Source organism: Phycodurus eques, chromosome 4 (genome assembly GCF_024500275.1).
Source record: "Phycodurus eques isolate BA_2022a chromosome 4, UOR_Pequ_1.1, whole genome shotgun sequence".
In the NCBI taxonomy this organism is placed as follows: domain Eukaryota; kingdom Metazoa; phylum Chordata; class Actinopteri; order Syngnathiformes; family Syngnathidae; genus Phycodurus; species Phycodurus eques.
The window spans coordinates 24,752,237-24,775,026 of NC_084528.1; the positions used below are offsets into that span (position 1 = coordinate 24,752,237).

Consider the following 22,790-nt stretch of genomic DNA (forward strand, 5'->3'; position numbering starts at 1 on the left):
CCCTCCCTCCTGGGAGTCCAAATGAGAATAGGAACAGTTAAAGAGATTCCAAATCATTATAAATTCTCCCTCAGTGTTTTCATCATTGCGGACAACAGCTGGTGATTTCAATGTGTGTGTTTGTTTGTTTTGTGTTTTGTTTTGTTTTTCCCGAGGAGCTCCTGGAAAGCTGCTCCTGCGCTTCCCTTTGTGTCCGCAAGATGGCCCTGATGAGCGACGATGCAAAGTTCCAAAACTGACTTTTGCTTTCATTAGCGAACTTTTTAGGCTTGTTTTCTTTTCTTTTACGCATGATGCCACCACACAGCTGCTCGAGCTAATTCCACAACAACCCTTGACCTCGACGCACGCAGACACGCGCGCGCGCACGCACGCACATTCCGAGCTGCGTGGACCACTTCCAAGACGTTAATGCAATATGTTAATGTGCACATGAGGCGTAGAAGGGGGCGAGAAAGTCCAGTCAACAAATGCAAGTGGAGCAACACAAATACTTCGTTATTTTTCAAGTATCTACTCTACTTGAGAATGTATTTGTCTCATTTACTTGTACTCCCTACATTTGAATATTGATACAGTGAACCCAGTGAAAGGCCATTAACGTGAGCCGGTAAAACACACACACACACACACACACACACACACAAATATGATGTGGTTTTAATAAAGAACAACGTATGTATTGTATTGTCTAAATCAGTGGTTCTCAAACTTTTTACACCAAGTACAACCTGAAAATAAAATAAAAAATACTCTACCACCATCATGACCAACTTTAAAATACAGTCGACGTCGCACTATAAACCTTGAAATGGCTAATATTCGAACACAAACGGCACAGCGACACATGGAGACAGACAATAAAACAATTCTCATATTCATTCTACGCTGCGGAAAAAAACGAGTTCTACCATAAGTTCGAACAATATTTGATCTCAACTGAACTAAAACACTGTGTTATTGTTAGATCAGAGTACACAACTTATGACGTTTAATAAACGCGAGCACTTTTTTTTAAATCATATTTGATTAAAATAAAACACGGTATTATTAACTATCAGTACTCTGCTTCGAAATGAGTATTGGCACTAACTGATAGTAAAAACACATTTTGACTCTTTGACTTGAGTACGTGTCAACATTTGTACTTTTTGACTTAGTTTTAATGAAGGTAGCTGAATCAGCGCTTCTACTTTCTAAACAAAAGTGTCTGTATTTTTTACTTAAGTACAGCGTGTGAGTACTTTTGCCACCTCTGCACTCGACACAGTCTCGACGATAACAAGTAGCGGTGTAAAATTACAAGGGGCGACGCGCACAAACCCGGGAATTAACGCTTTCCCAAGCCGGCACTAAACGCGCAGACGCCTCTTCGTCGTAGTTTAATAACAGGCTATCGACGACTCGCATTCATTTGTCTGAGAAAGACGCCTAAAGACACACGTCCGTCTGGAATTTTCTTTCGATTTGTTCTGCGGTTGGAAACTTTCCACGGCGTTCTCGTTGCCTCCTGTTAACTGTGCAGCTTTTATAGGATAACGAGGATTCCACGGAGGCGGCAGGGTGACGAAAGCAGAGGTACGCGCAATGGCGATCAGCGGGACACATTTCGAGGAAATTCAGCCAAGGGTCAATGATTGGATGTCTTTAAAAGATGATCCTGAGTGATTATCCTGTGATGTGGAGTGTGTTAAGAGGGATTTTCTTCTTTTTTTTTTTTTCCCCCTCCCGGATCTGCTCAAAAAACAGTTGGCAATCAGGCTAAATTTAAGCAACCTCCCGCCCATTCTGAACAAAGTCAGGAAAGGCCGAGCCATTTGGAGTTGTAGCAATCAGGCTCAAAGTTTGCTGATCTTTTTGGCGAGTCGCCATGAAAAAAAAGTGGGTGCCGTGCTTCTCGGAATGGTTTGACTCTCTTTGTTACTGTAATTATTAGCACTGGCGTTTTTGTGACTCAAAACCCTAAAGACTCGTCTTCGCTTTCAGTTTCGTGTTGCATTTTGAATGAAATCCCCCTGAATTTACCAAAAGCGTCGCCACTGTTTTCACTTTCGCATTTACTGCCCGATCAGGACCTTTTCTCACCGTTTAGGCGTCTTCTTTCAGTGTTTGAGAGCGAAGGCCAGATGCCGACATTTGACTAAACGTGCAACAGGAAAAAAATATATATATATATATATATAATCATCTGGAAAGTGACACACGGTGGTAGTGAAAACCGCAGCGAAGTTACAAGTGAGCAGGAAGTGGCGAATGGAGCGTGAAGTTCTTCTCAGCGTGGGTACAGAGAGAAATCACAGTGGCAGCCCGCGAGTCAGGATTAGCGTTTGAAGGCTAAGCGCTGTTATCACTTGCGATTAGCGCGCGACGGCGGCAGAACTCGCTCGCTCCACCTCGGAGGCGGCCATGGATGTCAATAGGGCTAATTGGCTCATTAGCGAAGGTATTTAACGGCGCTCTAATCGCTCGGTGTCATCACTTAAGCCCGGGCGGAGCGGCACGTTCGATATCACCTCACCTCCACGATAATTGGACATGAAGAGCCTCTTCGCACAGCACCACTGGTCATGATAGCTTGTAGGCGTTTTTTTTTTTTTTTTCTTTTTTAAACACTCACTTCATGAGGCCGCATGAAGATATTAAGGTTCACTTATGATTGACACTGTCACAGAGGTATTCATTTAAGTGTTCATCAGTAGGGACCAACCATGCGGTGCAAAGGCCTCTTGAAATTGTTTTTCAGGCCCTGAAACGGATTTCTCTTAGCCAATTCCACTTAGCAGCATGACATTTGGTTGATAAGTCTAACGTGAGTAGACCCACAAAAAAGTCTCAAGAAGCCATGCCTGAAAAGACACAGGGAAGTCAGCTATGTTGGTTCGGAGCGGGCATTTTAGGGTCATTTCCAGGAATCTTTATATACAGCTCGGCAGGGCAACCCAGAACGTTTTGAAAATTCAAACACATTTCAATAAGAATGAGAATAAGAAACAGCAAATCTGCCATTTTGGTTTGAAGCTGCCATTTAAAAACCAATTACTTAAGATTTTGTCTGATTGTTACCAAATTTGAAGCGCTTATGCTACACAGAAAACTCTACCAACAACAACAAGAACATGGAAAAAAATCTGCCTTTTTGAAATATACCAACAGCCTGTAAGGAAAGCAAATCAAATGCACTGAGAATCATTTATTTTTATTTATTTTTTTTAAATATGGTTCGGAAGTGATAAAAAAAAAAAGTTGATTTCCTCGAAATGAGCTCAGTGATGATGATAAAACGTTTGATGGTTAAAAAAAAAAAAAAAAAAAAAAAAAAGAAGTCTCCTACAAATTAAATTGCAAAGTTGCGATCCAACACATCTTTTTGTTTGTTTGCTTTCCTTTTTGTGCAAGTTCCTGGAATTCACTGGAATGTTGCACTGTCGCTGCCAGCTCTGTGCTCAAAGGAAGGGTGGGGGGTTGTTCATGGGTGGTGCTGGGGGGTTGCGGGCATCCTGAGGGCCTGTGAGAGCTGGCATGATGCTGACCAACGCCGCCGCCGTTTGCTCTGAAAGGAATGTCTAATGTGGCATCAGTCACTGTTGGCATCCTGGAGGTGGTCTGCCAGTCCCTACACTCTGTGCCATGCACACCCACACACAACAAACGCGCACACACACACACACACACACACACACACACGCACAGACCGAGTCATGCATGTCGGCGATAGGCAGAGGATGGCGAGCTCCCATCCTTATCGACGCCAATCCAGATGAACCTACAGACACGCTTCCCCAACACCCCCAGACCCTCTCGCTACACAGTTGGCCACCATTAGCCTGCTTTTAGCTAAAGGCTAAGGAGAACGGCGGGTAAGGAGGGGCGGGTCGAGTGCCAAGCTGCTCCCCCCCGCCCCCCCGAACCCGATTGGCTACACGTCCCGAGGCGTCGGGACCTCTGGGCGTGCTGGCCCGTGGAGACGTAAAAGCCTCGGCCTCCCCGGAGGCTCTCGGGCCGAGCCGTGGCGCGTTTGGCACGGGCGGGAGCGCGGATGGGCCATGATACGCTCGCACCCGGGGAGGTTTCCACGCAGCCGCATGTCGATGGATGAATGGAATCTGCCTCGAAGCAGCTTGGGGGAGGTATCCCGATCCATCTGGAGGCTGGGAAATGTGGAAGAACATCCAAGTGTTCCACCAGAAACTATCACTGAAAAGTTCACTGTGTCGTGATGTCAGCGTCATGCGAGGGGAAGGGTTTCAAATTTGGTGTTGCAAGTGAGGGTTTCATGTTGAGGTCTCAAACGAGGATTAAGGTTTCAGGTTAGGGTGTGTGGTTAGTTTCAAACAAGGGCTCGACTTTTCAAATCAGGGTTCTCATGTTGGGTTAGGATTTCAGGTAAGGGTTCGGGTTTCAAACAAGGATTATGGTTTCAGGCAATGATTAAGGTTTCAAATTAGGGTTTTAAAACAGTGAATTTGTTTTCTCCCTGGTATCAACCAGCGTGTCAGTCATCGCTCACACTGCCGACGTCTAACCCAGCCACACTCAAGTTTCCCTTTGACGCCAGTTTAGCACTCAAGGCGGTGCGGCGGAGCCCTCCGGGGGGAGGCTGGGGGGATCCGCCGCACGCACCCTCCGTGGCCCCCCTCCCCCGGTGCCGTCCGTAATTGCCCCCCTCGTGATACAGCTTCATTAAGCTCAGCATTGTGAGCCTGGCGAAGGGGGCGGCGACCCATGATGCAAATTACCGCCTCGCCCTGACAGGTGGGCGCCCCCCCCCCCCGAGTAATTTTTCAACCCCTTCTCCTGTCATTAGCGGGTAATGATTGGATTATTTATTCGCTCACAGACATATTCATCAAAAGCATCCAGGCAGTCAGAAGCAGTTATGAAAACACTCAAAATGATGCCATCACTCATCATAAGCCCACTGACTGCGTGACTGTCACTTTTTATCAATCCACTCATTAATGCAACGTACAAAGCAATTTAACACTCCCAACTTCAGCCAACAATGACAAATCTGCCACGTAAAGCATACAGTGAACCGTATATATGACAGGATTTTAAGTGATTGTTTTTTCATGGGTTTTTACACCACACAAGCAAGTTTCAATTTAGAACTGTGCACTTTACATGTAGTAGCACATTCCGCCACAGGATGCTGGGCAGCATTGAACTCTACTGGAAGAGATACAATATAATTGACAGCAAGAAGAAGAAGAAGAAGAAGAAGAAGAAGAAGAAGAAGTCCCCCCCCCCCCCCCCCTCCCCCTCCCCCTCCCAATCCGGTATATGCGCAGACTACTTTGGCATTCGAGAAACGAGGTAAAAGTACTTCTGCCTCGCTCGGGTGAATTGCGAAGGGGACCGTTTCAAAGCACCCATAGGAACTTTCAACATCTTGCAATGTCTTTTTATTTTTTAAATTTTTTATGTCAAGATATCGCCCCAGAGCCGCCAAAGACGACATTCGACGGTGTTTGGGCTACGTTCATGTTTACATGTATGATATCATGTTTGTGTAACCAAATGATATAAGTGTATTTTAACTTTTCTCCGAAGACAACAGCCATCAAGAGAACAATGTTTCAGCAAGCTGAGCTTCATACAATCATGTAATCCATCCTAGTTACGATCGTTATTAGCATAGCATATACAGGAAAGTCGGCTATTCCGTGCTCCGCGTTGGTCACGTGACGTTCCGCAGAAAGCAGATCGAGCTCAAGTAATACAAGTTGTGGTCGTTGTTCGCACAGAGCAGAGAGAATATACAGTGCGCCTGTGAGTTTTGTTGACATCCTGGTTTCCAATCTTAACTTGAAACCGTAATCCTCATTTGAAACCCTAATTTGAAACAACGACCTCTGTTTGATATGCTAACCCTGCCTTTAAATTTGAGACCATAACCCTTGTTCATGACTCTTAACACTTATTTGAAATCCTAGCCGGCAAAAACCAAACCAAAAAAAAAAAAAAACACGTTCGGTAACACGTCGTACTGAAATCCCAAATCAGATTAGGATCTTGCTTTCCGAATTGATTGCGATGGAAAAGTACCTTTTCCTGATTCTTTGCTTGCGGCGTGTCATGAAGCAAACTTGCCCAACCTCTCGCTGACCTTCTTAACGCCATTACGGTCTTCAGTAGTTCCACTTGACTGGGTCACATAGTGCACAGCGCATTACCTGCAAATGGGGACATAGACGGGCCGTTGTTTCCAATCTGCTCCGGTCAGATTGATTAACGCGATTGCATTAGGGAGGCGGACGAAGTTCAAACTTTATTTTGCGACTGTGGAAGTTTAGCGCGTTCGTCGCGTTCCTGCCGCTTCGTCTCCGCCAAATCGAAACGACTGGCCGTTCAAATCCCGTCGGCGCGGCGCCGAGTCGAGTCGCGCTCTCATCCGCGCGCGGCTGTCAAGTGATTCATGGCGGACCGGTAAGGCGACGTTTCCCCGCGGCGTTCCACCTGGTTTGCCGGTGACAGCTGCGGCTGCACGGTGACACGACGCCTACGCGATCACGCTAATTACATGCCGTCTATCTCCTATTAGCACTCGCACGAGTATGCGGGCGGGCGGCGCTAAGACAAGATAAAATAAACTTCACACGTTGCCTGTTTGTTGGTACAGTTAATGAAAGAGAGCTCACGCAATCTTTAACACCTTAAACTAGTCTGAAAGCCTTCATTTGAAACCCTAACCCTGGTTTGAAACCTTACTTTGAACACTGAACCGGCTTGAAACCATTATTTCTAACCCTAACCCAGGCCTGAAACCCTACTTTAAAACACCCAAACCCTTGTTTAAAACGCCAATTAAAAACCCTAATCCAGGCTTGAAACACTAATGTTAAACCCTAACCCTTGTTTGAAACCCTAATTTAAAAAAACAAAAACAAACTTGAAACCTTAGTCCATGTTTGAAACTAACAGGATTCAAATCCTAATTTGAAACTTTGACCAAGGTTTGAAACCCTCATTTGAAACCTTAACTTTTGTTTGAAACCTTGATTTGAAACCATAACTCTTGTTTGAATCCCCAACTTGAAACCTTAGCCCTGGCTTGAAACCCTAATTTGAAACTATAACTCTACTTTTAAATCCTAACCTTTTTTCAAAACCCTAATTTAAAACCCTCTCTTTAAAGTTCAACTGGAAACCCTAACCCTTGTTTGAATCCCTAACTTGAAGCCCTAGTTTTGACTTGAGACCATAACCTTGTTTTAAAACCCTAACCCTGGTTTGAAAACCAAACCTGAAAACCTAAATCAGTCTTGAAAACCTAAATTGAAAACCCTAACTCTTGATCGAAACCATAACTCAGGCTGGAAACCCTAATTCAGGCTTGAAATTAAAAAAACAAAACAAAAATTAAAACCCTAACCCTTCCTTGAAATCCTAACTTCAGACCTAAATCCTGTTTTGAAACCCTGCATTTGACTTCAAACCCTGATTTGAAACCCTAACTCTTGTATGAAACTCTAACCCAGTCTTGAAACTCCAATTCAGGCCTGAAATCCTAAACTGAAACCCTAATTCATGCTTGCAACTTTAAAGGGACACTGTGGCAAAGTGGCCCTTGCCCCCTCTTTTGCCTTCCTTACATCAAGACTCCTCAATTAGCGACAATTCCCCATTTTGGGGGCTAAATTAGGATTTCAAATGTGGATTAGGGTTTCAAGCCTGTATTAAGGTTTGAACCCAGGTAAGGCTTTGAAATTAGGATTTCAAATCTGGACTACGATTTCAAGAGAGGGTAGGGTTTCAAATTATAGTTTCTTATACTTTCAAGATATGGTTAGGGTTTAAAATTCGGATTTATTTTCAAACCTGGATTTTGGGTTTGAAATTAAGGTTAGGGTTTTAAATTTGGATCTCAAGGCATGGTTAGGGTTTTGAATTTGGATTTCAAACCAGGAGGAAGGTTTCAAACCTCTAATACGGTTTGACATTAGGGTTTCAAACTCGGGCTAGGATTTTAAATTAGGATTTCAAAATTGGATTCTGGTTTCAAACTAAGGTTAGGGGTTCATATATCTGGATTGGGGTTTCACATTAGGGTTTGAAGAAAAAATTGCATCCAAGAATACGAATAAGCGTGTACTAATGAACATGCGTCAAGAGTCTGCAGTGTGGAATAAGCAGATATTGGGCGCTGTAAAAATAACCTGCCGCATAGTGTGTACACGTAGTGTGTGTGCGTGTGTAGTTTTTTTTTTTTTTGCTGTCATTTAAAGCAGCACGATAGCGTGGAGGAGCCTCCTCACAATCTGCCATTAGCGGCTAAGCGCTAGCTTACATTTATTGTGCTTTCGTTTCACACACTACCTGCATACAAACACGTCTCATAGTGTTTCAAACGAAGGTTATGGGTTCAAATTAGGGTCTGAAGCCCATGTTAGGGTCTCAAATTAGGGTTTCAAACCTGGGTTAGGGGTTTGTGACAGGGTCTATAGTGAAACCCTAATTTTGACCATTAACCCAAACTTGAAAATTGTCATTTGAGACGTGAACCCAGGCTTAAAAGCCTAATTTGAAATACTAACCTTGGCCTGAAACTCAAGTTAGAGTTTCAGGCCAAGGTTAGGCTTTCAAATTACGGGCTGAAGCAATGATGTTAACACCTTATGTAATATCAAACCAGAAAATTACGTTTACATTTTAAGGCATCTTCAATATCTCTGACGGGGCAGTTTGTTCATTTTGGGTCTTGCATATTAGCAAAAAGAGTCAAGACTGTTAACTAGTTCATTGAATTATTTGATATTCTTCATACAGTTAAGTAAAATTTGTTCGAATATTTTTTCATCTTCCACTCTCTCTTTTTTAAAAATTTAAATCATATATGCTAATAAAATGTTGAACTACTCCCCAAGTTTCTGTCTTTCCCCCCCCCAGAACAGCTGCTTTAAAACAATATAAAACAATCGTGATAATATTCGAGATCGGGCGATATGAAAAAGTATGTTGGAATTTATTATATATATATTTTTTTATATCGTCCAGTCCTAGTTTCAAGACAGTGTTTGAAGTTAGGGTTTCAAATGAGAGTTTCAATCCAAAATTAGGGTTTCAAGCTTGTCTAAGGTTTCAAGTGAGGATTTCTAGCCCAGGTTAGGGTTACATGCCAAGGTAATGTTGTAAGCGTGTGTAAGCAGCAGATGTAAAAATAACCCGGCGTCTGTTGTGCGTGCAGGTATTTTCTGCCTCCATTTAGAGCCCCAAAATAGCCAATCAGCCATTAGCGGCTAAGCGCTAGCTGTCTCTTTTTACACGCTTTGTCACACACTATCTGCATTCACAAACGTGCTGGGAATTACCAGCACCCTTCCAAAAACATGCATTAGCACACCCCCACCACCGCCACCTCGGCGACCAGTCTTCTTTCTTTTCCCCCCCAAATACGGCGCGGAACACGGCGGGCGTCGCTAGGCGGCTAACCTGGCAGCTAACCTGGAAAGAAAAGCCAGCCCGTTATCACGCGTGCACACGTGGCCCGCGCCAACATTAAGCCTCGTTCAATCCCCGCGCCTCGGCCCGCGCATGCCAGCAAGCCGGGAAGAGGTGCCACAGGATTTCACGCCGTATCCCCCAAATCCGTGGAAAAATTTTTACAAAACTCCATTGCGGCTTTCCCACAGACTCAGGGTGCGCAGTGTTGTTGTATGCAGAAACACACACAGTTGGAACAATGAGAATGTGCTGACTCAGGCTTCCTTTTGTTCACTTGCTATTTCCCGGGGTTTTATTTTTGTTTCTGTTTTTTTTTCCACAGGACTGGATTTGACAGCGTGGTGGTATCGCCCCCACCACCCCTGCTGACACGGACACGGCGTCGCTGTTGTTGGCGGAGACTCGGAAGAGGGGTTTACACACCCCGAGAGCTTCTTAGGGGGGCCTCTCAACGCTAAGCCGCTAATAATTCCCGCGCTCGCCCAGACAAAAGGTTGGACAAAGTGATGAATGCCAAGCTATGATAATGCTAATGCTAATGCTGCGGACTGGTTTCACGCTGATGGTGACGGTGGTCAACAGCACAAGGCAACATCGTGTAGAGGATAACGTAGCATGACAGCCACCATTCACTAATTCATGATGTTTACCTTTGTCGTCGACACAAGTGAGGATTTTGAAGATTTTGGGAGTAAAAGGAGAACGTCTGGACACCTGACCTTCAATCTGTGTTTCAAGGCAGAATTTAGGTTTTAAATCAGGGTTTTGAGATCCGGTTAGTGTTCCAAATTTGAGATTAAAGACCACATTGTGGTTACAAACTAGGGATTAAAACCGGGATTAGGTTTTCAAACAAGGACTACGGTTTCAAATCAGGATTAAGGTTTTAAATTAAGATTTCAAGCCTGGGTTAAGGATTCAAGACCGAGTTAGTGTTTAAAATTAAGGCTCCAAATTAGGGTTTGAACGCGGGGTTAAGGTTTCAAATTAAGGTTTGAATCCTAGTTTAAGGTTTTAAATTTCTGGCCTGGATTAAGGTTTAAAATCAGGGTTTCAAGGCCAGGTTTGGCTTTCAAATTGAGGTTAGACTTTCAAATTACAGTTTCAAGACAGGGTTAGGGTTTCAAATTAGGCTTTCAAGTTTTGCTTTGGATTTTTCACATGGTTTAATTTCGGAACATTTTGAAAAGGTTAATGAAATTTGGCCCAAAAAAAGTTCAGGGAATCTGGTCACCTCACCTTCATTAGTTTTTTTGACATCACAAGTATATATAGATATACATATAGAAAAAGGGTCATAAAAAAATGATTCGTAAGGTGGGAACATATTTGATATATTTGTCACAAACACTTTCTTGCCACACGTTTGATTTGTCTGGTGCTTTTAAAACATCTCTAAATTGCCAAAAGATTATTATTAAATATGTTGAGGATGCTCAAATCTGTTTTTGAAAGTAAAATGTCCCGAAGGGAGTGTGTGTGTGTGTGTGTGTGTGTGTGTGTGTGAAAGGTGTGATGTGTGCAAGGTGGCGTCCGTACAGAAGGTGCAGAGGTGGATAAATTTAATTACGGCTTCAGATATTCATTTGGCAAATATATCAAGGTGGCAGAGACGGGCCCAGAAAAAGGCGAGCGGGCCTGGCAGCCGCTCACAATGCTGACGGTAATCCATGAAAGCAAAGCAGACATTTAGAGAATTTACAGCGAGTGTGTGTGATGTTTGGGAGAAAAAAATAAGTGGAAAAATACAGCAATTGCCACCTTGTGTTTGACTCGCATCGCAGCACCGGCGCGCTGACGAGGTTAATTATCACACTTTGTCAAGTGAACAAACACAAGCAAGAGCGCACACGTCCTTCCTCTGGCGTCCGATCGCAGAAAGGGGAGGGCGTCGTCGCTATCTGATGTCGCTAACTTACTCAACTAACTCACTAATTACCCAACTCACTCACTGTAACCAACTCAATCAACTAACTTACTCACTTCATCCTTAACCCAATCAACTAACTTACTAACTTAATGCCTAAGTCACATAACTGACTCACTCAACTGATTTATTGATATGGCTCACTGTAATTTACAAACTCAACTTTATGCCAAACCCACCTAACTAACCTAACTCATTCAACTAACTAATTCAAGTAACTCACAAACGCCATGATGATCTCACTCAATTAACTCAATTAACTCCACGTCTCACTCATTCAACTAACTAATGAACTTCATGCCCAACTCTTTCAACTAACTCAAACTTCATGACGAACTCAATTAACTCAATAACATCATGCTAAACTCATCCAACTAACTAATTAACTTCATGCCAAACTCACTCAATTAGCTCACTAACTGAATGACTAACTCACTCAACTAACTCACGAGCTTAATGCCTGACGCCAGTCAATTAACTGACGAATTTCGGAATTCTTTTGGTATTGTTATTGCAACTAACTCACTCACGCACTCACTCATTTCATGCCTTACTTGCTTACTAATTACCCGACAACCTCAAACGACTTGGTTTTGCTCTCAATAACATGCTCAATAGGTACCCAATTCACCCAACTGACTTTTAACGTTGCTCAGTTTAACAAAATTGTTGGTGCTCCTCTCTTTAACTTACACACTCAACTAATTCACTAACTTCATGCCCAACTCACTCAAAGTAACTCACTAACATCATGCATAACCCACTAAACTAACTCACAAATTACCTAACTCACTCAACTCACTCAACTGTTGCTCTTTATAACTAACTCAATACATTCAAAATATTAAAAGAAAAAAAAGTTTTTTGAATCGTGTATTTTCCCCTACTGCGGGTGGGTGTGGAACGTAACCCCACAATAAACAGAGCGCAGTATGTGCGTTGTGTACAGTAAGTTTGTGTGTCAACTTGAATTGTTATCTCACGTGCCCGTTTTGACATTTGTCACGCACTGGCGGCGACAGGAAGTGTGACAGGAGCTGGAGCGCCTCGCCACTTTGCAGATGTGCAGCGACACAGGTGGAGGTGCGCCTACCCCGCGGGGCACTTCCGCTTCCTGTGGTGCAGGCGAGCGCGGGCGGCCTACTTTATCAAGGGTTCGATGTAATCAGCAGCAGAGCCGATGAAGTGGATCGCAAACCGCACTGACGCTCGCCTTTCTGGCTTCCGCCTGCAGGGGGCGAGCCTGAGCAGGAAACGCCCCTCAGGTGCCGCTTTTAGGGACGAAAAAGCCAACTACTGACAACAATGACCTACATGGACTAACCGCAACAACTGTTTCTTTCCACCACACGTAAATAAGACAGCCAGTGTTCTCTCACATTGACACATTTAAATGGAAAGTACACACGCCTGTTGTATTGTTACAACCAACTAACTTTGCATTCCAAGAAAATGCATTCAACTGAAAAAAATGCCCTCCACTTCACTTTAAATAAATACAACATAAGATTGTTCCGTTCCTCCGATTTCTTCTGGTCACGCTTCCCTAATTTAAAGGTATCAGTTTATTCCCCAACATCTGTCTTATTATCCTTTGAAACTCATCCAAAATTCTATATCAAAGAGCCTGGAAAAGCTCTTTGAAAATACCATAAACTCACATATTCACTCAGCTAACTCCCTAACTCACTCACCAATTGAACCACATAACTCAATAATAATAATGCACCCAACTAACTCTGAAACTATTTCACTGAGTAAACTCGCTAGCTCACTCAGTTAAATTGAGAATGAATTCCCTAACTCACTCAACTAACTCAGTGACCAACATTGCACCGAACTGGTTCACACACTGCCTACCTCGCTCAACTAGTAAACTCATGAACTCCAACATGTAATTAACTACCAACTATATAGAATTAACTTTGCAACTCAATCAGCTAACTATCTGACTCAAGTAACTCCTTACTCATTCAACACACTTTCTACCTAACTCAAGAGTTAACTCCCCAACCCACTCTACTAATTCACTCAACTAACTCCCTATCTCAAGTCACTCACCTAACTACTGTAAATCACTAAACCCTGTACTCACTCAGCTACCTCCCTATCACGCGTAACAAACTTATTCATTAACTCCAACTCACTCAACTAACTAAAACACTAACTCCCTAACTCGCAAACTAACTTAACTTTCCCAGCTAACTAAATCGCTAATGCTCTAACTCCTGAACTAACTCCCCCAGTCACTCAACTTAATCCCTGACTAACTCCCTAAACAAATGAATTCATTAACTCCATACTTAATACGCTCTCTAACTCACACAGTTAACTCAAGAATTAACTCCCTAACTCACGCAACACAATCTCTCGCTAATAAATCAAGAACTAACTCTCTAATTTGCTCAACTAGCTCCTGATCTCAAAAGTCACTCACCCAACTAAATCGCTGACTAATCAAACGCTTTAATAACTTCCTAACTCACTCAACTAACTAAATCACTAACTCCCTCACTATCTCACTCAACAAACTCCCAAACTCTCTAACTAAAGCACGCACTCATATGTGTCCACGCAAAGATGTTTCAGAATAACTAAACTTTGCGAAGTCCGAGTGGACCTTGGCCTGTCGTCGTGGCGACAATGATGGGGTGCGAAGGAGCGATGATGATGAAGGAGGAGGATGAGGAAAAAAAATGCTTGATCTGCGCCACGGGGCATTTATTCTGCCAGCCGAGCAAGGCGAAAGCAGAAAAAAAATCAGGTGGGACGACGCATTGTGCGGCGTGTCCGCGCCTTTACAGGATTCAGCTCAAGTTTCCTTTGTGCCTCCATTTTGTGGAGGGATTATGTTCTTTGACAGAGCGCAGCCAGCGGAGTGGAGGCGGCGAGGACGGACGAGGGAGGACGTCTTTGTTCCTCGTGTGCATGTGTCTGTGTATGTGACAATTTCAAATCTACGGCCACCCCAAGACGGAATCTGTTAGAACTGAAAGACGGGAGAAGAAAAATTCCAGAACATGATCCAGAATTTCCTGAAAATACTGCAATGTTTCCGTGTGTGTGTGTATTTACAATCTATGGCCCGACGGAAGCCGTTAGAACCGAAGAGATGGGACATCAATGATAACATTCTCCTGTCTCTCCGGTTCCAATACCAGGCCCGGAATTCTGCAAAGTACGAGACAATTCCCTATGTGTGTAGTTGACTTTTTAAAATTTATGGCACTCCCAAGACGGATGACGTTAGAACCGCAGAGAAGGGAGAGCCTCCATCTCTCGTTTCTATGATTCAAATTGCTATCCGAAACAAGGCCCAGAATTCCAGAAAGTAAGTGCGTGTTTGTGTGACCGTTTCAAATCTACGGCCCTCCCAAGATGGGAGCCTCTAGAACCGGAGTGACCTCAGGTTCTTCTCCCGTCTCTCCAGTTCTCATTCCCAGCCGGAACAAGGCCCAGGAGTCTGGAGAGTACCAGAATGTTTCGTTGTGTCTGTTTGTGTAACTGTTTGAAATCCATGGCTCTCACAAAATGGAAGCCATTAGAACCGACGAGAAGAGGAGAAGAATCTGTGAGGTGCTTTTCCCAGCTCTCCAGTTCTAAATTACTGGCTGGAACAAGGCCAGGAATTTTGGAATGTACTAGAACGTTTTCTTGTGTGTGACTTTGAGGATATTCAAAATCTATGGCACTTTCAAGACAGAAGCTTTGAGGGACTTAGTGATCTCATCCGTGAGGTTCTTCTCCCATCTCGCCATCTTGAATCCTGACCAGAACGAGGCCCAGAGTTCCAGAAAGCACTGGAAAGTTTGTGTGTGTGTGTGTGTTTTTGTGAGTATTTAAAATCTATGACCATCCCAAGACCGATGGGACATTGGTGAGGTCCTCTAAAGTTTTCTCTGGAGTGTTCCGCGGTGAGTGTGCGTGCACTACGCTAAGCGTAATTACACGTGACACCAATTGCTCTGTTACTTTGTATTAAATTATAATGGGAAAAAACTCTGCAGGAGAATTGGAGCCTAATTGCGTCTTCATTTGAATAATTTTGCATATTAATCACATTGCCGATGAATAATAAATTTGGGGCAGATTTTATTTATTTATTTTGTAATTTATGCACAGATAAAGAAATATTTAAAAAAATAAATGACTTGCTCATTTCTCTCATTAGCGTCAAAGATGAGTGACGTCTTGATGAGTTATTAACACCCGAGAACACAATTGTCATAATTTAGGCAAAATGTACATTATACAGTGGAGTCACTTTATTAGGCACACGTACCCCTCCAGTGTTGTGTGATAAATTGCTCAGAAAATTATTAAAAACTTATTAATGCCTCATGAAAAATTATTATTTGATTTAATATCGCACTGAATGTCAATCAAAAGTGAGCATTATCATCATTTAGTTTGTGCCTATGAAACCGGTCAGTGCATGTACAGTATATCATCAGATTTAATAAATATTTCACTATTTTGGCCACTTAACTGTCTTAATTAACACGTAAAAGGCTGTCAGACAGTCTTATTTCTGATTTGGGCTCAATGAAAACATTTTCGATGTCACGTTAGGTGTCAAAATTGCGAGAATTGCCAATTGCAAATGGCTCCCTCGCTCGCTCGTTCTGTCACGCTGCTTTTTATCACACTTTGCTCGCTATATGGCATCGAATATATGGATAAAATTAGGTTAAGTATTACAGTCTCTCTCTCTCTCTCTCTCTCTCACACACACACACACACACATTTCAGACAACAGTGCCTTTCAGTGGCTGTTTGCTCACATAACCTCATTTAGATGTTATTTAGCTATGTATATTTTTGTCATCTAATGTTTCAGAATAGTGAAGAAAAAATATTTGATTTTTTACAATAATGATCACTCATATTGTTTTTGTTCAATTTCTCCAGAGTTGACCATTTTAAAATGTTAACATTACATTATAACAAATGATAAAATGCCACCTGTAAAATTAATTGCATTTCTTTAAAATATGCAATTATTTTATATACATTTCTGAATGATTGTTTTTATAAATGCACAAATGACCAAAATAATAGTGAATAATTATATAGTTTAACATAAACTATAATGTATTAGGTGCGTGCGAATGTGTGTGCCAGTTTAATGTGTTAATACAGTTATAGCACAAAAAGTAAACTTTTTAACAATTCACCTTATTCTACAGTAACACTCCCATGTCAAATATGAAATATATTCAATACACAAAAACATATGATCAACCTACATGATAAACTTGCTAATTAGTGCATCATTTTCATCATCATCATTGGAGATTAAAAATTGATACATAGCTCTCTCTGCTGGACGAGTTAAGTAACGACACGCATGTACAAGTTCATTGCTCATCTATTATTGGTTATGAAGTTGGAAATATTCATATATATTTGATCAAACTATTCTTTTAGACACCTATATATGTCAGTTACATCCAAAATAAATTGTCCTTGGTATTATTATTCTCTGTGGTCTTTACCCTTGAATATTTCACTTACAAGTCTGATATGTTATGAATTACTATTCTAAAGCGTTGAACATCTCGCTAAACAGTCTGATATTCGTGAATTATTTCATTTTAAGGCCTGATAAAAAATAAATAAGTCACACATAACTCAGCCTCATATTTTTCTTTGTTTGTTTGCCATAATGAACCCAGGCTGTAAGGTAAATAATTAAAACAAAAATGAATTTAAACGGACAGACACTTGATTTAAAATATGTATTAAATAATTATAAAGTCAATGATTGATCAATGATGAAATTAAAAATTGTAATTAATTAGAAAAAGGGAAAAATATGCACTGAAATGTATTTTAAGTAACTTATTTGTGTTTTATTTATTTTACAACCTCACTATAAACGGTATGAAATAATAATTTCCCAGTAATTAAAATAACATAATAACAAGAAAATATGCATGTATATATAATAAACTATAATAACAGTAACAGTAGTAATAGTAGTATATTTTAAATCGTTTTTTTGTGAAATTCAATGGCATCAGTGTTAACCCTTGATTTTCATAATAATTCTTACAAATGACTCCAAACGTTATTCTTTAAAAGAGCACTTTTTACATGTCGTTTTCTGGTGTCCAACTGTTATGAACGCAGCAGTCGCATGTATTGGCACTGGGGCATTGTGGGTAAAATAAATAAATAAATACATAAATAAAGGACTTACTTGTGAAAGGTTGTCAAAGGCGTCGGGTTCAACCCTCTTACCGGACGTGTGGCCGACGGTCTCCCGGTCCAACGCCGCCCTGTCCCCGCTGCCATCTTGCGGATCAGTCGCCTCGTGTGGCGGGGGACTCGCGGCGAGCTCACCCGGGATGTGCGGCCGGGGGAACGGCCTGATGTGCAGCAAGCCCCGGTGTCCCGCTCGGGGATCATTCAACCGGCAGACGCAGGTAACGAACGGCGGGAGGAGGCTCGCGTTCGACGGGCACAAAACGTTCTGCTCGCCGACCGGAGCTGAGAGTCCGGAGGGAGGGAGCTCTGGCCGGCAACCCGACGTCTCGGTGGTGGGCATCCCGGACCCGATCACATGGATCCGGTGTAAAGTGATCTTGCTCCTCGTTGAGCTCTGCTTTGACCTGGATGTCAATTCGAATGACTTTGAAAGAGGAGTGAAGCAGGTAATGCAGAATACAACAGATTACATTACATTGATTTAGATTACCTAATTTTAACTCATTTAAGTGAAAGTCACTTAGTAACGGTCAATGACTTGAAACCTTGCTTTGAAAGCCTACAGAGAAATCCTAATACTGGTTTAAATTGAGACCTGATTTTGAAACAGTCACCTTGGTCGGAAATCTTAACTCTGTTTTAAACCCTAATTCACAAACCTCACAAACTCCGTCTTGAAAAACTAACCCTGGCTTGTGACCCTAATTTGAAATCTTTTCTTGAAACCCTAACCCTGGTTTGAAAGCCTACTTAGAAACTCTAAGCCTTGCTTGAAACCTTACCTTGGAACCCCAGCCCTGGTCTGAAATTCTAAACGTGGTATGGAACCTTACTTTAAAACCTCAGCCCTGTCTTGAAATAGTAATTTGAAAGCCTAACTTTATATTGAAACTCTAACCATGACTTGAAACCCTTATCCATGCTCAAAACCCTAACCCTGCCTTGAAATCTCAATTTGAAACCACAACTTGAAACCGTAACCCTTACTTCAGACCCTAACTTGAAACCCTAACCCTTGTTTGAAACTCAACTCAGGCTTGAACCCTTACCTCAAAACACTAACCCTGCCTTGAAACCTTGATCCTGACTTCACAATGTAATTTAAAACCCTAACCCAGGTTCAAGCTTAACCCAGGTTTTGAAACCCGAATTTGAAAGCCGTATCTGTCTGTGTGTGTCAGGCGTGCACGTTTCCAGCTTGATGTCCAAAGGAAAATACTGTGAACTCATTGGCGTGGTTTCCACTGAGGTGAGATATCAAATACAACACGTGTGAATCTGAATCCTTATACTATCCACATCCTCACCAACATGTAATGTCCTTGGTGAAGAAAAAGTGGATGTGCGGACAGAACTGTACTATTTTAAATCCAATAATGGTGACTCAAAACACCAACAAGTTCAAATATATTTTTGGAGTTGCACCACCTTTGTAAATGCGAACTAAATGCATAAATTCAAATAAATCATTCATTACATTTAACTCATTCACTGCCAGCCTTCCCAGTTAATAGATATTTGACTTCTAAAGTCGTCAATGGCAGTGAATGTGTTAATACATTTAATATTACTATAATTGTTACTATGATGCACACATTTTGCAGGATTCCTGTGTATACGTCGTAGTTTTATTGGCGTTTCTGTGTGTTTGTTTTGGTTTTCAGGTGATCCGATAGGTGTCAGCCTCTCTCGCAGCATCACAGGCAGCATCTGGCCGTCTTCACGGACTACATCATATTTGTGTTACCGCAGGACGTCTCCGTCGTCGTTGATACGCATGGTAAGATTGTTGACGTGCATCGGGCCGTCTGTCGCACATCCACATGGGTCAACTTTGATGTCACTCGAGCAGAGCACGGCTTTTAAAGGCATGTGCTTGTGTCAAGTGTGTGGACGGTGACCTCAAGTGGACAAATATATACCTGCACCTCTCTAAAGTATCAAATATTGACATTGAATTGCATAAACTTAAAAATTGATATAAATAATACAGTAAATAATTGGTTGCTAGTTTGCAAATTTCGTCTACTCCGGGGGTTTTCTGGAACATATCCCCAACAAAAAACAGGGTTCCTTGTATTGTTTTGTTTGTGTAGGTAGAAAGTTTTGCACTGTCATCATGAGGCTTTGGCATCTGACGACACTGGATGGTCCCGACGACCCTGAAGGCACCAGAATATTCCGAGTATCCCCCGGACCAGAAAACCATCCCGCGGAAGAAAGTGGCCACGGCTGTCTACTAGTAAGTATTTATTTACATCATTTTAGAAAATTTGGTATGTTGTGGAAGATTGTTTGTAGCAAAATTTTTAAAATGATACGAATTAAAATGTGTAATAATTAAATTGTGAAATGCAATAGTATTTCAGAATATTGTTAGCCTAGTAGCATAATTGCCGAAGTCATTTTAACCCAAAGGTTGAATCGAGGCATTTGGACTCTTCTTGTTTGCTGAACTTGTTTTTCAAAAGCGTTCAAAAATGATTGAGGCAATTGTCCTGTTAGGCTAACCATATGGAACCATGTCAGGACTGATTTGTATATTTCATGACCTTTTTATTTCAATGGAATTCATTTCACGGAATATGTATTTACTTGATGCAATGTGTCTTTATTTAATGGCATTTTATTAATTAATAGCTTATTTATTTAATGGCGTTTTAAAATTTGATTTCAGGTTTGATTTATATATTTCATGGCCTTATTAACGATTTATTGGCACCATTATCTATAGAATTGAATTTGTGTGTATTTAATTAAATTTGTATGTATTTAACGGCATTTAATTTGTTTAAATATTTAATGGCATTTAATTTATTTGAATAACCTATTTTTAAATGGTCATTTCAGAACCTTTTTAATTATTTAATGACATGTTATTAATGTAATCACATTTTTATTTAATATGTATTTACTCAGAGATTTTATGTATTTAATGTGATTTAATATATTGAACGACCTATTTTTTTTATTGGTCATTTATTTAATTCATTTCAGGACTGCTTTCTATATTTCAGGACCCTTTTTGAATATTTAATATAAATTATATATACGGTACTTGATTTAATTGGACTGGCCTACATTGCAGTGGATGGATGGATGGATACATTGCAGTGTAGCCAATCAAACTGTTGATCCTGACCACCTTCTCCTTGATGGATGAATAAATAAGTCATTAATACATAAAAAGGCTATTAAATGAATACAAATGTCAACAAATAGATACCATTAAATGTCTTATTACTGGTCAATTACATTTAAAGTGACAAATAGTTAAAAGGTCATGAAACAAATTAAGATTATTGAATCGGTTGAATATCATTATTAGATATTTCCCAATTCGATTAATGGACAAACTGAATAATTATTTCACATTTTAATGAATGAATTCACATTTTAATTGCCTTTGTCTGTTTTGAATTTTCTGCATAATTTTTGCCTCAAGAAGTGAGAGTTGTGTTGTTGTGTATAAGAAGCTCAAAGGTGATTTTCCTAAGGAAAAAAAGAGTCCCAAGCTTCTACTGCGTTTCCACTGGCTAATCGCGTCACTTGTTGGAAGCGTATCACGTCAAGCACACTCGCTGCAAAGCTTTTTACTGTGCCAATGTGCTAAATCCCAAAGAAGCGCAAGCGGGATGAGGAATGTCATGTTGAAAACGTGAAGTTGAAACATTTTGAAATTTTCAAGGTGAGACAACAACTACAGTACATGCGTGATTGAAGGCAATTAGATTTTTTTAAAATTGGGCCTTCCTACACACATAAGACAAAAAAAAAAAAAAAAAAAAAAAGAGACTAATTTTATTATTTAATATTTAAAAAAAAGATTTACATTAGTTTAAAAAATGAAAAAAAAAACTTTTTACTAAATTCCGTAGCTGATTCACCATTGATCAGGTTTTCTTTTATTTCATATCATCACATAGTGCAGTGGACCCACGGTATTCACTGGGGATAGGGGCCGAGCCCAACCACGAATAATTGTCACTCCCTTATAATTGCCTTAAAAAAATAATCACAAAAAAAATAAATGAAATGAGGTGACTAATCAGCGATCAGATCCCCCCCAAAAATACATGGTTAAGGTTCTGCGAATAACAGGTCATAGGATCCCCAAATAAATCAGAAGATATGTAAATTGGCAAAAACCAAACCTCGAATATGCGCGGTCCACTGTACACACTCATATTTACATTTTTTTAAATTATGTAATATATCCCACCGACAAACACTCAATTTATTGTATTTTTAGTCTCATTTCATTTAATGTTTCAATAACCTAGCTGATCGTAGCTACACACACAAGATACATCACGATTTATTGAATCGTTTTTTTTTTTTTTTTTTAACGTGGCAGATATCGCCGACTCACAAGATGCATCAGGATTTCATTGAATGTCTATAATTAATTTTATAACATTTGTTTGTTAGGTTCCATCGTGAGTTGACAAAGGGAGCGTCTCAGCGTTTGGAACTGGAAAACAACTGACTGAACGTCATCAGAAAAAAAGCCAATGGAGGATTTGAAAACTTTTAAACCAGAACCCAAAGATGCTCTGGTCTCGACCCACTACGTATACACGAATGCCCTTCTCAGCCCTTTAAATTCTCATGAACTTATTTATATGATTCCATCACTTTTTAAATGTATTTAAAACTCCATTCACCTTTTTTTTAAAAATAAACAATTGCATCTTCTTTATTGTATTTTGCTCAATGAAAGATCAAAAACTCAATAGGTGTGCGATGTCATTTTTTTCCCCACTTGATTCCCCCCCCCCCCCCCCCCCCCCCCCCCCCCCCCCCCCCCCCCCCCCCACATCATCCTTTACATCTCCATCATTAGTCACATTTTTTTGTCCCACTTCTTGTGCCATTTTTGACTTACTTTTGACTTTTGACTTACAATTAACCTTACTAGTGAACTACTGTGCTGCCCTAGTAACACTAGTAGGCCCAACTTCTAGGCATGTTTCACGCACTAGTAGCCTTCTTGGATCCTAATTAGTAGCACCAAAATGCCCACTAAATGTTTTGCCTCAAGTAACATGTTAAATTGAAAGTCAAGTAGTTCAAGTCCAATGAATAGCCACACAATTATGGGAACTTCCACAACAGAGTTAGGAAGAACTTTCCGAAGAATATTTGATTCCCAATTTAGAGATAATGCTACAAGTGTGTTTAGCTGTTTTATCTGCCTGAATGT

At 41.0% G+C, this 22,790-nt stretch overlaps 1 protein-coding gene and 2 long non-coding RNA genes across 5 annotated transcripts; 2 read left to right on the top strand and 1 right to left on the bottom strand.

The window, feature by feature from the left end:
* Positions 1–3,242: 3,242 nt before the first annotated feature.
* Positions 3,243–6,521, bottom strand: LOC133401590 (uncharacterized). Its single transcript, XR_009768436.1, has 3 exons — positions 6,271–6,521; positions 6,049–6,176; positions 3,243–3,620 (listed from the first exon to the last, which is right to left on the bottom strand). It is a non-coding gene; the product is annotated as an uncharacterized LOC133401590 (long non-coding RNA).
* LOC133401589 (uncharacterized) lies at positions 5,259–15,562 on the top strand. Of its 3 annotated transcripts, XR_009768435.1 has the most exons (4): positions 5,259–5,316; positions 9,767–9,937; positions 12,394–14,135; positions 14,235–15,562. It is a non-coding gene; the product is annotated as an uncharacterized LOC133401589 (long non-coding RNA). The 3 variants fall into 3 exon arrangements; XR_009768433.1 differs by having other exon boundaries at positions 9,767–14,135; XR_009768434.1 differs by having other exon boundaries at positions 5,285–5,494; positions 9,767–14,135.
* Positions 15,563–17,586: 2,024 nt separating this feature from the next.
* LOC133401945 (uncharacterized) lies at positions 17,587–22,246 on the top strand. Its single transcript, XM_061675477.1, has 5 exons — positions 17,587–18,030; positions 18,720–18,833; positions 19,253–19,364; positions 19,681–19,826; positions 22,016–22,246. Exons 1-5 carry the CDS (start codon positions 17,725–17,727, stop codon positions 22,025–22,027), a joined length of 690 nt encoding a protein of 229 aa, XP_061531461.1. The 5' UTR covers positions 17,587–17,724; the 3' UTR covers positions 22,028–22,246.
* The last annotated feature ends 544 nt before the right edge of the window (positions 22,247–22,790 follow it).

Coding starts and splice junctions, on each gene's coding strand:
- LOC133401945 (XM_061675477.1), top strand. CDS start 17,725: ATGTGCGGCCGGGGGAACGGCCTGATGTGCAGCAAGCCCCGGTGTCCC. Junction 18,031..18,719: donor TTGAAAGAGGAGTGAAGCAG/GTAATGCAGAAT, acceptor AGCTTAACCCAG/GTTTTGAAACCCGAATTTGA. Junction 18,834..19,252: donor TTGGCGTGGTTTCCACTGAG/GTGAGATATCAA, acceptor GTTTTCAGGTGA/TCCGATAGGTGTCAGCCTCT.